Source organism: Cryptomeria japonica, chromosome 7 (genome assembly GCF_030272615.1).
Source record: "Cryptomeria japonica chromosome 7, Sugi_1.0, whole genome shotgun sequence".
Lineage (NCBI taxonomy): Eukaryota > Viridiplantae > Streptophyta > Pinopsida > Cupressales > Cupressaceae > Cryptomeria > Cryptomeria japonica.
Window position 1 is genome coordinate 359,619,786 of NC_081411.1, and position 18,146 is coordinate 359,637,931.

Here is an 18,146-nt window from a genome sequence, read left to right on the forward strand (position 1 = left end):
GATGGAACACTCGCATAGTACTCGGCGAGTTTTTGAAACTCGCCGAGTTTTTGAAACTCACCGAGTTTTTGAGCTCTGCGAGTTTTTACGACTTTAACTCGCAGCAAAAACTCGTCGAGTTTTTGCAAGAAACTCGCCGAGTTTCTTTTAAAAACTCGGCTAGACTAAAAAAAGAGGCCCAAACATGTCAAAAAATTATCAATTTTTGTTTTTTCAGGTCAGTTTCATTCTCTTCATCAGAATATACACATGAAATATAACATTTAAGTATAAGTGGCATTTCAATATGTCTTTTTCCTTTCTTATACTTAATAACACCCGACGCCTTTATAAAATAATAAAAGTATTTTTGGCCTCGCGGCTGCCCCTTGACCCCGCAAGGGGCGATGCCCCTTGACCCCAACTTGGGGGCGCTGCCCCCAAACCCCCGTCGAAAAATATAGGGGGAAACTGCGCTGATGGAAGTAGGGAAAATTTAACCTCTGAGTCTGATTAGGCTCCATATAACAACATAATTAGCATTGAAGAAATCCCGGTATCATACATTTTAGAGTTGAAAGTTTGAAACTATGAGTATGAATGATGAAATTTCAAATATTGCGCATTTGTAGATCTCCACCAAGATCTAGACCTATCTCTCTACCCCTCTTTTTCTCACCCTCAGACCCCGGCGAGGGGTGCTACTTTCAACCTAATTCAAAAAAATTGCCCTCAGAATCTTATGTCAACCTTGTAGTTCATCCAGTTCTGAGCACAATTAGAGCTTGTTTGAAGCCATCGACACGAAGAAGAGGAGCAAGCTAGCTCAAAAACACCTCAATGACCTTGTCTTTGTACAATATAATCTTCGATTGCGTGTAAGGAAGGTAGAGGAAGTAGCAGGTGGTCCACTTGACTTGGATGATATAGATCCTTATAGTGATTGGACATCACAGGAGCAGCCTCCATTGTTTTTTGAGGATGACAACACTGATTTGGAGAGGCAAGCTCTGGAGGAGGAGGGCGGTGGATTTGGTTTCATGCTGGATGACTATGCAAACAAGCCCATACGATGGCTACACTCCACCCGTACGATGAGAGGATCCAATATTTCACCCGTACAGTGACTATGTCTCACCCATAGATGGAACACTCACAGAGTACTCGGCGAGTTTCAAAAACTCGCCGAGTTTTTGAGCTCTGTGAGTTTTTACGACTTTAACTCGCAGCAAAAACTCGTCGAGTTTCTTTTTAAAACTCGGCTAGACTAAAAAAAGAGGCCCAAACATGTCAAAAAATTATCAATTTTTGTTTTTTCAGGTCAGTTTCATTCTCTTCATCAGAATATACACATGAAATATAACATTTAAGTATAAGTGGCATTTCAATATGTCTTTTTCCTTTCTTATACTTTATAACACCCGACGCCTTTATAAAATAATAAAAGTATTTTTGGCCTCGCGGCTGCCCCTTGACCCCAACTTGGGGGCGCTGCCCCCAAACCCCCGTCGAAAAATATAGGGGGAAACTGCACTGATGGAAGTAGGGAAAATTTAACCTCCGAGTCTGATTAGGCTCCATATAACAACATAATTAGCATTGAAGAAATCTTGGTATCATACATTTTAGATTTGAAAGTTTGAAACTACGAGTATGAATGATGAAATTTCAAATATTTCGCATTTGTAGATCTCCACCAAGATCTAGACCTATCTCTCTACCCCTCTTTTTCTCACCCTCAGACCCCGGCGAGGGGTGCTACTTTCAACCTAATTTTAATTTGCAGATGCTTGGTGGCAAAGTTGGGGTGGAAATACCCCAAATCTCAAAAAATTTGCCCTCAGAATCTTATGTCAACCTTGTAGTTCATCCAGTTGTGAGCACAATTAGAGCTTGTTTGAAGCCATCGACACGAAGAAGAGGAGCAAGCTAGCTCAAAAACACCTCAATGACCTTGTCTTTGTGCAATATAATATTCGATTGCGCGTAAGGAAGGTAGAGGAAGTAGCAGGTGGTCCACTTGACTTGGATGATATAGATCCTTATAGTGATTGGACATCACAGGAGCAGCCTCCATTGTTTTTTGAGGATGACAACACTGATTTGGAGAGGCAAGCTCTGGAGGAGGAGGGCGGTGGATTTAATTTTACACTGGATGACATTGAGGAGGATGAGGATGAGGATGAGGAGTCATTGCCAGTGCCACAAGCAGGTGGAGACATAGCTTCATCCAGGATGGAGGATGAGCCAGCCGTACCGAGGGAGGAGGCACAGTCACACCCACTGCAAACTTTTAGGACTAGACCCTCAGTTTTATCTCTCCCCTAGTTTTAGCTAGAGCTGGGAAGAGGAAGTTGTAATTGTAATTTGTAATGATGTATTTACATTTGGTTTTACAAAAACTATTTAATATTTTGCTTCCAGCCATCAGCATTCCTCATGAGGATGCGATTTTGTAGACACTTTGCATTTAAATATATCTAGAATCAGCTTGTTTCTTTTGTGTTATCATTTATTGACTCATTGGATGCATCTTCTCATTAAATTTTGCAGAAAAAATGCATTTTTTATTAAAATTAAGCTTGTTTTTACATTGCCGAGTTTTTCGTCGAGTTTTTCCGAGTTTTTTCCTCGGGGGCTTGGCGAGTCAAGCCGAGTCGCGAGTAGTCCAACTATGGTCTCACTCGTACGGTGAAGTCTTACTTGCACCTCTGTAGGGTGTATCTGTACAATTACTACTCCCGACCACAGGTAGTGCGGTCACCCTTTTCACCTTGCACGAATGGTTCTACCAAGTCCTGCATACGGCAATCTTCTTGAAACACTTTTGAATTTGATGTCGAATTCGCAATATACTCTTCAAATATATATATTTAAATTAGTTTAGTGAACAGAATGAAAATTCTGGGAACATGCATTTCATCTACAACTCGATGACACATTTGTCTTCAAATGAAGGCATTACAGATTTTTGAAATTGTAAATTTTGAAAATAAAATTTACAATTTATGATTTTTTTTATATAAAAATAAAAATAAAAAATAATAAAATTTGATGTTGAGTCTTGAGGGCAAAATGAATCATTCATCATTTTGCCCTCAAGATTCAACATCAAATCTCATTTTGAGATGAATAGGAAAATAAATTTATTTGTTAAACTAGGCTGATTTTATTTTTATTTTATTTTGTGAAATGCAGTGTCAATTTCACAATGAGCTCCCAAGGCATGAGTGAAGATGAGATGGAAATCCATTCTCATATTGAGAATGATTCAGAATTTGAACCGGAAAATGAGGGGGGTGACCATGGGGTTGATCTTGGAGCCCAATCTAGTTCAATGGCGAGTGCACCAGCTAGTACGGGTTGCCCTTCAAAGTTGTTGGCACCGTATGCTAGGGGTCCTTTTCATCCTAAGTCTACTCTCAAACAGTTTGCTTCAAGAATATCAATACAAGGCACATCCCATTCAGGCGGGGAACAAGGAAGTGGAAGTGCAACATTTGTGACACTGAATGGTTTGGTAGCATTAGTAGGGTGAATGCACACTTTCTTTTTTGGATAGGAAAAGGTGTGAGACATTGTAATTTCTTGGAGGAAGCTAAAAATATAAAGTACAGAATTGAGTTTAACAGGCTTTGGAGGGTTCCAGATGACACAAATATTTTAATGCCTACTACTTTGTCTGCTAGGGCAGCCCTTTAGCACAACTAGAATCCGCCACATACTTCTCATGCTTCGCAAACGGGAGGAATGATGTTTGGATCTCCATCCACTTCCACTTCTAGTGCCGCCAGGGCAGGGAAACGTAGGTTGCAGACACCACAAAGTAACCCCATTGCTGATATGTTTAATGTGCAGCTAAGAGATGAGATAGATGAATCCGTTGGCAAGTTCTTCTTTGCCAATGGCATTCCATTTCATGTTACACGGTCTCCTTATTATAGGGAGATGATGGCTATGGTAGCGAAGGGAAGACCATCTTATGTGCCACTAGGGGAGACGAAAATGAGGACCTTGATCTTGGATAAATGCTATTCCAAGATCAATATTTTGATGGAGAAGATGAAGGCATGTTGGGTGGCATTGAGGTGCAACATAGTTATGGATGGGTGGACGGACATTAGCCATCGTCCACTCATCAACATCATGGTCACATGTGCAGAGGGCCCATACTTCCTTAGAGTAGTTGATTGTACAGGGCATCGTAAAGATGTTGATTTCCAGTTTCAGGTCCTCAAGGAGGCTATTGAGGAGGTTGGGCCACAAAATGTGGTCCAAGTAGTGACAGATGCAGCTCATGTGTGTAGAGCAACAGGAAGACTCATTGAGGCAGCCTATAGACACATTTGGTGGACCCCATGTTGTGTGCATGCCATGAACAATGCACTCAAGGACATGGGGAAGATTGATTGGATTAGAGGAGTGGTCACCGATGTGAGAGATGTGTAGATGTTTATCTGCAACCACCACACTTCGCATGCACTCTTCAGGACCTTCGCGAAGGAGTTCTTGAAACCAGTTGAGACCAGATATGCATCGTATTTCGTTCTCTTGGAGAGAATGATTGAGTTGCAAGAGGCATTGCAACTCATGGTTAAGACTAATGAGTGGAATGGGTGGACTGAGGCCAAGACAAAGCAGGGGAGAAGGGTGAAGGAGATAGTGAAGAGTGATGTGTTTTGGACTGATGCGAAATACATTGTCTCCATCATTTCTCCAGTATTCCAGGTGATCAGATATGGGGATGGAGATGCACCTAACCTTGGAGAGGTGTATGAGTGCATTGACTCTATGCTTGACCAGATGAGTGCTGTGCGAGTGAAGGACCCATCTCTAACATTCTACAATGAGCAAATCCGGCCTATCATTCAACGTAGATGGGACAAGTTGAACACTCCTTTGCATATGGCCGTCTTTGCCTTGAATCCTAAGTGGTACAAGGCTAGACCGAGTAGAGTGACACCAATTCAGGATGATGAGGTGGAGGCGGGGTCCTTTAGGTGCATAGAGAAGATGTTTGATTCCAGAGATGCCGGCACAATTTACACTGAGTGGGGAAGATTTGCCACTCTTAGAAGTTATTCAGATGTGGCAAAGATGGATATAGAAACTATGGCACAAAAGGACCCACTTTTGTAGTGGAATTGTCATGGCTCGAAATCTTTGACCACCATCTAGCCATCCATCTACTATCCCAAGTTTCCAGGTCTTCAGCTGCTAAGAGGAACTGATCTACATATAGCTTCATCCACTCTCTTAAGAGGAACAGACTCACGTCTAAGAGAGCAGAGAAGCTTGAGGTTGTACATAGTGCTTTGCGTCTCATGGATCGCAAGACACTTGTGTACAAGGAGAGTCCAGCGGCATGATGGGATGTAGAGCCAGAGGAGCCTTCACAGATTGATGAGGATGATCCTACCACTTCAGATGCAGGGCTGGTTGTTGTGAGCTTGAGGGATCTTGATCTTCAGGAGTCTAGCAATTCCAGTGAGGAGGAGTTCGCAGATGATTAGAGGCCTCCATTAGCTACATTTTGAGTTTTGTCATTTTGTCTTTGACTCTAGTCTCTTTTGTAATGCTATTGCTATTAGTATTTGTATTTGGCTACTCATTGTAATGATGAATCATGTAATCATCTTTATTATTATAGACTTTGCAATGGCATTAGATATTCATATTTTCCTTTTTCGATATAATAGAAATCTCCAATTTGACAATTTCATTTGTCAAATTTTATTTAGCAATTAGCAATTAGCATTGAAGAAATCTTGGTATTTAGATTTAGTATTTCAAATTTCCTATAGATTCATTTGAAAGTAATTCTTATACTGTTATACTGTCATACATCTTTTCAAAACTAGTTTTTCAAGTACTATATGTATATGTATAACTATATCAGCACCACCACCCCGCCACCCACTAGCCGCCGTCCCCAAACTTAGGCCCTTGGTCCCCCCATCCCGGAAACCCATCCCCCCATCCCCAACGCCGGTGGAACACTGATTTTAAATGAACTTGCTACACCAAGAATTTCAAGCTGGTTGTGCCACTCTATTTTCTCTCTCAGTTTCTTAACAATTTTCTGAAGTCCGCAAGTAACAAGACAATTTTTTATTAAAGTTCTACAGAATGTTAGTATACAACACCAGGAGGACCAAAACAATAACGCAATTGAAGAAACTTTATCTGTTTTAGCTGCCTGAAGTTCCGAGGCTTTAGTTTATTCCTCTGCAACTGGTGAGGCTTATTTCCAGTCCTAGCAGGACCTTGTTATTACAACTGTGATGTTTGGCAAGATTGTTGTGTACACGATTTAGCATACCAAGAAGCTTGTCTTAATAAGGGGAAGAATCTCCTTGCTGCTAACTGCTATGATTGAAAGATTTCTTCAGATTAGTTTCCTCCTCCTCCATCAGTTTCTTTATCCCATCTAACAGAGTTTTACATCTGTACTTTGCAGGTAGCTTTTATTTAGAGTCACTTCTTGTTTCTGATTCATTTTTTTCAAGTGGACCACTACTTTTGATGGGATGGACGTTTCTTTTAAGAAATGCAGATGCTCAAGTTCTATGGATTCCAAATCAGACGCTGACACTACATTCATTTATTAAGAAAATACTTGACGATAATGATGATGATCTCTCTGGTGCGTGTTAAGGTTGTTGTGCACATGATTTATCATACCAAGAACCTCCTCTTTCTGGGATCAAACTTTTTAATGGGAAGAATCTATTCTCTCTGCCGCTAACTGCTGCAATTGAAAGGTTTCTTCAAATTAGTTTCCTTCTTCTCCATCAGTTTCTTTATCCCATCTAGCAGGTTTCTACATCTGTACTTTCCAGGTAAGTATTTTGGTGGACCACTACTCTTGATGGAATTGGCATTTCTTTTAAGAAACGTAGATGTTCAAGTTCTAAGGATTACCAATCAGACGCTGGTATTATATTCATCCATTGAAAAAAAATGACGATGCCGATGATCTCTCTGGTGTTTGGTAAGGTTGTTGTGCACATGATTTATCATACCAAAAAGCCCCTCCTTCTGGGCTCATGCTTTATGATGGGAAGAATATCCTCTCTCTGCTGCTAACTGCTGTGATTGAAAGATCTCTTCAAATTAGTTTTCTTCTTCTCCATCCGTTTCTTTATCTCATCTAAAAAGTATTTTACATCTGTACTTTGCAGTTAACTTAATTTTAGAGCCACTTCTTTTCTATTTTTTTCAGGTGGGCCACTACTGTTGATGGAAATGGCATTTCTTCTGAGATATGTAGATTTTCAAGTTCCATGGACTACAAATCAGAGGCTGGTATTATGTTCATCCTTTGAAAAAAGATGATGATGATGATGGTCTCTCTCTCTCTCTCTCTCTCTCTCTCTATATATATATATCTATTGAGAATTGAACCTCACTAGCTTAAACTCAAAAAATCATGTTTAGTAGGGCTTGATATTGAGAATATTTCTCTGTGAATCTAGGCAGCTAATAGGGCTTGCCACTGAGAATTGATCTTTCTCAGTACCTACTAGGCCTTGCTATTGAAAATTGAGCCTCACCAGCTCAAACTCAAAAATTCAACATATTTCGCAGAATATATGATTGAGACACCTTGAGAGATGGAAAAATTAAGATTAGCATCATCTCTGGTGATTTTTATGTGCTTCTAAAAGATCGGGGCACTTTATATCTCTGTACTTCTAACTTATAGAAGAATGAGAATGGCTCAATCATAGAAAGAAGAAAAGAGCTTATTAAGAAGCATTAACCCCAAACGAAAATAGAACTTATGCCAATTCATTAACATTATTTGCGTGAAAAGAATGCAATAAGAATAAAGGAAATATAAAAACATACTGTTGCTCTTGGAGCGGTTCGAACTGAAATCCTCCTGAAATAAGCACACTTATTGAAGCCTTTTTGTCTCACTCCTTCCCAGGCGTGAATATGTGTGTAGCGTGAAGCTAGCCGTGAATGTAAATTCATGCATGTTATAGACATGCTCACAATAGTATTAAAACGTTAATATATATTTCACTAGTATTCCGAAAAACTTTTTATGACAGGGAGCTGTCTTGCAACTTGACTTTTTCCCAACACCAACAAAGGATTTTTACCTTTTTTCAATCTCCAATCCCTGACGTGCCCCAGAATGATTCAAAGTGAGCGCTCAAGGAAATGTCGTAGTCACAATTTTATCAGTATTGGGTGCTATATTTTGTGATTTTCTCATATTCCCACAAAGGATTTGTACTAGCAGACACCTTTCACGACGCCAAATCCTCCACTCAACCCTCAAGGACTAGCCCCTCATATCGTTGTTGTCAAGGAATTGGATGTCGATTGTCGTTCATAAAAATACCATCGTTTTCATGAGTTGTTTATGGTCCGGAAAAATGCAGGCTTAAGAAAAAATCCTTCTTGAATTTTGTCCAAATTTCATACATGAGCTTCTGATTTTCTCTTTGTTACTAGTGACTCCCCAATAAGCGGGTCAATCACCAAATGAGCCTAAGCAGAAATAATATCAGTAGGTGTGGAATCAAGAGTAGCGGGCTCGCGAGGCATTCCAAACTAATCACAGAATATTCACGGCTAAAACACAAATGGGCTTTTGTTGACTGGACTACAAATCCTTGGCGGGAGTATTTTTTGATGTTAAATGGTGAATGGGGAAGGCTAGAAAACCATGTGCAGGCAGGCACAAGGATACGTAAGGAAAAGCAAAGAATGGTAAATGAAAAGGGTATATTGAAGAAAACAGAATAGTTCCGTTTTTAGTTGATTAAATTTCTGGTGAAAATAACACAGTGAAAAGGACGAGGGAATTCCTTGTTTATTTTTTCGAATGTCGTTTCTCAAACGGTGCTTAGCTTTCACATTTCGCACCAAAGAATCCAAGGAATGAATTCAGTTCTCTGTTATACAAGAGCGTTTCAGGGGAGAAGACTCGTATGTGATTTGAGTTATTTGTGAGAAGCTGGGGTTACACGATCTAGAGGAGCCAGAACAGGGCGTGCAGAGGATACAATATAAAGACGGGGTTTTGTAAGCGTCTAGATGAAATTTAAGCGCGATTTACAGCGTCTGCTCCTCGTTTGCGGCTGCAGTGGTTTACAGTATCATGTTAATATTCTATTGAAACACGGGCACGAAAGGCAAGGGTTTAAGGGAGCCGTGTTTGCGGGGCGACATCAGGATGTTCATTTGTTTATTAATTTAAAAATATTGAAAATAAAAAAATTCAATTACTTAAAATTAATTAATTAACTAGCAATTGCACCATAGTGTACAATGGGTATGCCAAAAGAGGTGTGTAAGGTGAATTAGGAAAATCATTGGTCTATTTTTTTTCTATTTAACTGGGTAATACATGAGATCAATAGATCATAATGTTGTTTATGCAACAAAGTTCTCTTTAAAGAATTCATAGCTTCAGATTAATTATGCATCCACTTACAGTGATCTAATCATAATTGAAACAAAACCTTTAAATTGAGAAGAAAATCAAGTTTCTTTACCGACAAAATATGGTGAGAGTGAGAGAGGTTGAGATAGTGCTAGAAGGAGGGAGAGAGAGAGAGAGAGAGAGAGAAAAGAAGAAGATGGAGATAGAGAAGAAGAAGAAGTAGATAGAGAAGAAGAAGATGGAGATAGAGAAGAAGAAGAAGTAGATAGAGAAGAAGAAGAAGATGGAGATATAAATAGAGTGAGAGACAGAGATGGAAAACAAGGAGCGGAATATGGAGAGGAGAGAGATGTGAAGAGATAAAAGAGAGAAGGGAGAGGAATATATAAAGACGGAAAAGAAAAATAAAAAGATAGAGATAGTGATATATAAAGAGAGGGAGAGATATAGTGGTAGAGAGAGATAAACATAACTAGATAGAGATAGAGGGATAAATGAAATAAGTGATAGGGGGAGATAGATACAGAGAGGAAAAGAGGTATAGATATATAAGGTTTAAAAATAGGAGAGAGAGAGAGAGAGAGAGAGAGAGAGAGGGGGGGGGGGGGGGAGAGATATAGGTAGAAATAATGATAGAGTGAGAGAGGAAGATACAGAGAGGAAAAGAGGTATAGATACAGATAGGAAAAGAGATATAGTGGTAGAGAGAGATAAACATAACTAGATAGAGATAGAGGGATAAATGAAATAAGTGATAGGGGGAGATAGATACAGAGAGGAAAAGAGGTATAGATATATAGAGGTTTAAAAATAGGAGAGAGAGAGAGAGAGAGAGAGAGAGAGAGAGAGAGATAATGATAGAGTGAGAGAGGAAGAGGGAAAATAGATAGAGAGATAGAGAGAGGTAGATGGAGATAGAAAGATAGGGGGATATAGAGGAAGAGATAGAGAGAGACATGTAAAGGAAGAGGGAGAGATACATATAAATATATGGTGAGATAGAGTGAGAGACATATCTAAGGACTTATATAGAGAGGGGGGGAGAGGGAGAGAGATAAAGAGATTGATAAACAAAGAGATCTAGGGATAGACAAATAGAGATGGAAAGAGGGTGCCAGAAATAGGGGGAGATAGAGGGAGAGATGCACATATATTGGAAGAGAAATAAAGAGATGTAGAGATATATAGGAAGAGAAAGAGAGAGATGGATAGAGATAAAGAGATAGATAGGGGGATAGAGAGTGAATGTGTGTGTGTGTGTGTGTGTGTGTGTGAGAGAGAGAGAGGGGGGGGGAAATATAGATAGATAGAGAAGGATAGGAAGATACATACATACTTACACACATACACACACACACACATATAAAGAGAGAGAGAGGAGTGAGAGAGAGAGAGAGAGAGAACAAGAAATAACGTACAAGAAAGATAGAGTGACTAAGAGAGAGAAGTGGAGATAATGATATATAGATTTAGAGGGAGATATAGATGTATGGAGATAGAGATAGAGGAGGCAAGAGTGAGAGAGAAAGAAGGCGACAAAGATAAGTAATAGACAAAAAGGTTTAAACCTTAGAAAGAGGGAGAGTGATAGGGAGGGGGGAATATAGAGAGATAAAACTAATAGAGATAGGAAGGAAGAAATATGGAGTGTGTGTGTATACACATTAGAAAGAGTAGAAGTAGAGAGATATACAAAGAGGGGGTGATGGGGAGAGAGGAAGAGAGGGAGAGATAAAATAGAAAGGAGGAGAGAGGGATGTATAGGGATAGAAAGATATGGAGATGGGGATATATATATATATATATATATATATATATATATATATATATATATATATATATATATATATATATATATATATATATAGAGAGAGAGAGAGAGAGAGAGAGAGAGAGAGAGAGAGAGAGAGAGATCTAACTTGTAAAAAGGTGGTGAGACAAAGGAAGAGATGGAAGGAGATAGAAATGAGGAGAGGGAGACATAGATATAGAAAGAGGGCAACAATGAGAGAGGGGGAGATAGAAAGATAAAGATATAGGGTGTGATATGTGAAGAGGTAGAGAGGGATATAAAGAGAAAGCAGGAGAAATGAAGGAAGAGGAGTGTATAAGATCTAGAGATAGAGAAATAAAGATAGAGATAGAGATAAAGATAGAGATAGCAAGGGAGAGGGATAAATAGGGAGTATGTGTTTGTGTGAGTGAAATAGATATAGATATATATAGAGAGGGAGAAAAATATATATATAAATATATAAATATACATATATATATATATATATATAGAGAGAGAGAGAGAGAGGGGTCAAAGAGAGAGATACAAGGAGAGGTAAGGAGATATAGATAGCCTAGAGAGAGATATAGATGGAGATAATAATCAAATGACATGTTACCCTTAGTATAACTCTTTAAGGACACAACTATCTATAAATTATTGGTATGAAATGACTAATCAATAGTTAGTTGTTCTCTTGTTCTAAACATTTAATTTAGATTTTAAGTTGGAATTTATTTTATTATATAAATTAAAATAAATTTCAAATATTTAATTACCCTAGAATAAACAAAATTTTAATAAGACAAAAATACAAGTTAGATTAATTCTAATATCTTTTAATTATTATTTGTAATTCCATAAGAAGACATAAATAATTAAAAATCAATTTTAACTTAATAAATAAATAATCTTGAAAAAAAAGAAGTAGAAGAATTAAAATAAATTAAAAAATAGAATATCTAATAAAAGAAGGTAGCATTAAATATGATTATTCTACAATAACTAACATTTTGATAAGACAAATAATTATAAAAAATGATTTTAATAATTTTTAATTATTATTTGCAATTTCATAAAAAGACATAAATAACTAAAATAAATTTTATACTTGATGAAAATTAATAATTAAAAGAAAAGGGAAAAGATGAATTAGAATAAAGCTAATTACTTTTTTTAGTATTATTTTTTTCTTTGTAGAAACTTAATAATATATTTATTTTCCTACTTTTTCTTTTTCATTTTCGTTTTTAGAAACTTAGAAAACAAGATAGAATATCTTAATAAAATAAATAATATTGAAAAACTATTCTTATTATAATTTTTCCTTTATGAACAATTTTTTTCTAATTAATAATATTTAAATATATTTTTTTTATTTTTGTATCATAAAAGATATCTTTTTTAAAATCAATAAAAAATTAAGTGTGTGGTTGTGATTAATTATATAGTCGTGCATCCTTCTTCGCAAATTTGAATCATTGATTTCACAAAGTAAGTGGAAAACTTCATATAGGGTATGCCTTCGGCATAATAAATACAATCAAAGGTCTATTTTGATGTTTGGGTAGACATCGATCTTCAAATTAGGTCAGTTTTTTTATATCCAAGGCATTCCCTACATGAAGTGAATGCCTATTTTTTGAAATCAGTGGTTCAAATTCGAGGAGAATGATGCAAGACTATAGAATTAATCTCAGCCATATGTATAAATTTATATTAATTAAAAAAAAAACTTTTATGATATAAAATTTAAAGGAATTCCCTATATGAAGTGAACCTCCTACTTCTTGAAATCAATCGTTCAAGTTTGAGGAGAACGATGCAAGACTATACAATTAATCTCAACCGTATGTATAGATTTATATTAATTTTAAAAGAGAAATATTTTATGATATAAAATTAAAATGAAGTAAACCACCTACTTCTTGAGATCATGATTCAAATTTGAGCAGAATCATGCAAGACTATAGAATTAATCTCAACCATATAAGTAAATTTATATTAATTTCAAAAAAGAAATCTTTTATGATATAAAATTAAAATAAAGTGAACCACCTACTTCTTGAAATCAATGGTTCAAATTTGAGGAGAATGATGAAAGACTATAGAATTAATCTCAATTGTATGCATAAATTTATATTAATTTTTAAAAAGAAATATGTTATGATATAAAATTAAACTAGCAATTGCACCGTGGTGTGCAATGGGGTATGTTGAAGAGGTTTGGAAGGTCAATTGGGGAAAAACTGATCTTTTTTTGTGTAAATTTGTGTAGTACATGAGGTCAATTGGTAGGCCATTTAGAAACCGATGACGGTTGTGATTCAAATCCACTTTGCATCCACTTACAAGGATCCAATCGTAATTGAAACCAAACCTTGAATTAGGAAGATAATCAAGTTCCATTACCAACAGACTCATGTTATGTTTGCAATTAGGTGTGAAGGAGAGAGAGGTAGAGATGGGGATAGAAAGAGGAAGAGATAGAGGGGGGAAGAGCAAGAGAGAGTGGGGCAAAGAGATAAAGATAGAGAAGAAGATAGATATGGAGATGGAGAAAGAGGAGAGGAAGATGGAGAAAAGGAGTGATATGGAGAGAGAGAGAGAGAGAGAGAGAGAGAGAGAGAGAGAGAGAGAGAGAGAGAGAGAGAGAGAGAGAGAGAGAGAGAGAGAGAGAGATGTGGAAGATCAAAAATTAAAGAGAGAGAGATAAATGAAAGAATAAATATGGAGAGATAGATATAGAAAGGAAAAGAGATGTGAATATATAGGTCTAAGAGGAGAGAGAGAGGGAGAGAAGGAGGGGGGAGATGGATATATATAGAGAGAGACACGTGTAGAGATGGAGGAGGGAAGAAGATAGAGGTAGAAAAGAATATAGAGTGAGAGAGGAAGAGGGAAAATAGATAGAGAGATAGAGAGATGTAGAGGAAGAGGCAGCAATATAAAGGTAGGGGGGTAGTGAGAGAGAGAAAGAGAGAAAGATATAGAGAAGTCTATAGAGGAAGAAGGAAAGATAGAGAGAGATATAAATGGTGAGATGGAGTAATAGAGAGATAGAGATGCAAGGAGATATACAAAGAGATGGAAAGAGATAGATAAATAGAATCTATAGAGTGAATGTGAGAGAAATATAGGGAGATATAGGAAAATATGAACATATATTCACAGAGAGAGAGAGAGAGAGTAGTAAAGAGATTGATAAGGGGATAGAGAGAGAATGAGGGGGGAGAGATAGGGACAAATGAAGAAAGAGGGGGAGGAGATATAGATAGAGGGAGATATAGAGATATGGAGAGGGATAGGGAGAGAAATAGAGAGATAAGGAGATAGAGGTAGAGAAAGATATCAATAGAAAGAGATAGATAGAGAAATAGATCTAGTGATATAAAAAAGAAAAAAAATAGATAAACAAAGAGGGATAGGGAGAGGAGATAAAGAGAGATATCTAGAAAGAGATGTAGAGAGGAGTAGGAGAGAGATAAAGAGAAATGGAGAGATATAGATATAGTACAATAGTGATAGATTGAATAAGAGGGAGAGGTGGAGATAATGCTATATTGATAGCAAGCGGGAGAGAGATATGGAGATAGAGATGGAGGGGGCAAGAGTGAGAGAAATGAGGTGATAGAGACAAGTAATAGAGAAAGGTTTAGAGAGAGGGAAAGATAGAGAGATAGAGATAAAGATAGGGAGTGAGAAACAAGTTGTGTGTGTATATTAATTAGAGAGAGAGAAGAAGTAGAGTGATATTGTAATACCCTAAAAATGGTCATCTAAACCATGGGCCCCTAATCTCGACAACGTCACCGAGGTCCTAACCAAAGGCAATTAAATAAATCTTGAGCACACAATTAATTCTTTAATCATCAAATGTCACATGGCAAATTAATCAACCAATATTAATTAAATATTTATATTTAATTAATTAAATCATTCCAAGAAAATCATTTTAAACAATTATCTTATTTATTTTATTAAATATCTTTTGCCAATTTAATTAAATAAATCAGTTTGCCATTAAATCATTTTGAGGAATTAAATTTAATTGAATAAATCAATTCAACACAAATCTTTAAAAATGGAAATAAATCAAAAAAGGAATTAATTGACCAAGAAAGAATTAAAAATTTGAGAAAAGAAATCAATTGGAGATAATCTTGAAAAACAAATTAAAAATTGATAGATAATCTCAAAGAAAGCAATTAAAACAATTAAATATTTAAATTGAATGAAATAGAGAATAAATCGGTTTTTTCTGATTTAATCTTATTTTTAGTTCAATTTCCTTTAAAACTGAGAAAGGTGTTAGGGTTTCAAGCAGATCCGAAGCAAATATGAACTAACAATTATATGCAGATTTAAATACAAAAGATAAAGAAATAAAACAGGACACAGATAACATAGAGATTTAACGTGGTTCACCCAGAATGGATTACATCCACCATACACAATCGTCCAATCTTTCTTATTATCCAACAAAAATAGTACATCAACCTTACAATGCCTTAAGCATCCCATCCGCTTATAACATGCATTTTTAGGGAAACAAACAAAGTCAGCCTTTTTAGGGTTTTATTACAATGTCGGTTTTCATCAACGAAAAATGGCAAAAAAAAAAATTCTCAGGGGCTCCCACCCCCAAACCCTCGCTTTTCTCGAGGGCTGCCACCTCCGAACCCCTGCCTAGGGCCCGACCTGGCGCCCGACTCGGACCCCGACAAGGATACGTGCTGAGTGTACAGTACTTTGTTGATCAATCGCCACATTTCAACAAAAAGCATCCAATCACATCAATTCACCTGGATTGTGCTTCCTCTTGGAAGATCTATCTCCACTCATCATCATTTGATCTCAGCCGTTGGTTTCTTTCTAAATTTTCTATAAATTCAGGCTCATCTCTCATTCAAAGAGAGGCTGGAGAATATATTGTTATTATACTGTTTTTGCTCTAGACTCATTGATATATTGCATGTTAATTACTTCATATTGATTAAATCATTTAGCTTAATATTTCTTAAATCTTGTTAGATCAATATTGCATCCATCTAGCATTCATCATGCTCATATAGATTAAATCCTTCGTCTTGATGTTGTCTAGTCACTGGTATTGCTAAATAATCTGAGAGCAATCTTATACTCACATCTTTTAGAAGGCAATGGGTCGATTTGTTATGGTTTATTATTCATTGATTATATCTGATTAACCATGCATGTAACGACTTGATTGAAGTGTTGTGTCTTGCAGATATAGATTCTTAGTCCACTTTTCACACACACATTTATGGCACCCACCCGTGGGGCAAAAAACTACTTTTTTGGCCTCAAAATCATTTTTTTTATCCTGCAGGTTTCGTCCGTACAACCTCTACGAAATATCGTACGAGCAGTTTCACTGCATCGTACGACATTATATTGACACCTGCAGTTTATCGTACGAAACAAGATCATATCCTTTAAATTGTCGTATGAATCGAAATATGGAGTCATACGACATACTGGTTTTCTTATAGTTTGTCATTCTATGTTGATTCCTAACTCGTATGACATACTGCTTATGCTATCCTTTTGTCGTTCTATGCTGGTTTCTAACTCGTACGATAAAACTACTATGTCGTTCTGTTTTATGAATATTGTCGTACGATTATGTTTTCTAATAGACTAAAAACAGATTACCTTTCAGGATTTTTTTTGCTTAAATTTTGATTATGCTAGCGCTAAGCCTGAATCATCTTCTGCCTGCCTGATATTTTCACAGCCTAACCAGTTTCTTGCAGGACGCTTGTCAAAGAATTTATCAATCGAACATATGCCTGTCAAAGACTAAAAGCAACATGACTACTGATACATTGTTTTTGCAGGTTTCCTAAAGAGAGTCAACCAAACATCATGTATTCTTTAAATTCATTTTTTGAGGCACCTAACTTGCTATCTGGTTAATGAACAAATCTATCTTTCATGTTTTCAGAAAAATCTAAGAGGTAGGAGAGTATGCTCTTGTCTTTTATAAACAATCAGAAATCTAGACCATAGAAACGGGACTCGTCCAAACTCACCCGGACTCGGTGAGTCTGAGTACGAGTCATGCTCGGCGAGTCCTAGGGGCTCGGACTCGGACTCATCTGAGTCTGGAGAGTAAAATCGCCAAACTCACCAAGTTGGTGAGTTTGGCTCAAACTCGCCAAACTCGGCAAGTCTTGAGCCCCAAACTCGGCTACTGCCTAGCTTAAGTAAAATGACAAAAAAAAAACATTTTAAAATTTTTAAAAAAAATGAATGGTCTCGTCTTTGTTCACTACAACCTCCGCCTGAGAATGAGAAAAATTAGGGTTACAACATGTCAGCCAATAGAAAAATAACACCCGACACCTTTATTAAATAATAAGTTTTTTTTAGGCTCGCGGGGTGCTGCCCCTCGACCCCACCCTGTATCGCAACAGGGAGCGTGCAAGGGGCGCTGCCCCTTGACCCCACCTTGGGGGCGTTGCCCCCAAACCCCCGTAAAAAATTATGGGGGGAAACTACGTCGATAGAAGTAGGGAAAATTTAACCTCCAAGTCTGACACTGTTTGGATCGACTAGGTAGATATAGAGGCTGAGACTGTAGCCATGGCAGAGGAGGAGCGGAGAGCACGAGCACAAACTAGAGATTCAGAGGAAGATAGTGACACAGATGTTCCTGATGTTGGTGAGCATGGCATGGTGTCACGGGGAGCGGCCATGGCTGTCCAATCATCCAGGACCTACCTTAGACGCCTTCGTAAGGGGTCGGGGCCAGAGGGTGCTGTCGTGCAGGCTCCTCTGAGCCATAGGCTTGTAGTTGTATTTACCTTTGGTATTTGTATGAAACATTTGATGATGATCATATGATGACATGTATTTTTTATTCCATGAGTTTTGTAATATTGTATACATTTGACAATATTTATGTATCTATGTTTGTTATTTTCTTCAGCTACAATTTGCGTTTATGCTTATGTGATT

The 18,146-nt window shown here is 37.2% G+C and overlaps 1 protein-coding gene across 2 annotated transcripts in view; it reads right to left on the reverse strand.

Annotated features, from left to right (window-relative positions):
• Positions 1-9,128, reverse strand: part of LOC131050260 (dihydroorotase, mitochondrial) — an 84,524-nt gene extending 75,396 nt beyond the window's left edge. The window contains exon 1 of one of the 2 annotated variants that reach the window (XM_057984447.2): positions 7,834-9,128. In XM_057984447.2, coding sequence (XP_057840430.2) covers positions 7,834-7,977 — 144 coding nt within the window. In that variant the 5' untranslated portion in view covers positions 7,978-9,128. The remainder of the gene's footprint in view (positions 1-7,833) is intronic. The other variant, XM_057984448.2, reaches the window with a different exon arrangement.
• Between the last annotated feature and the right edge of the window lie 9,018 nt (positions 9,129-18,146).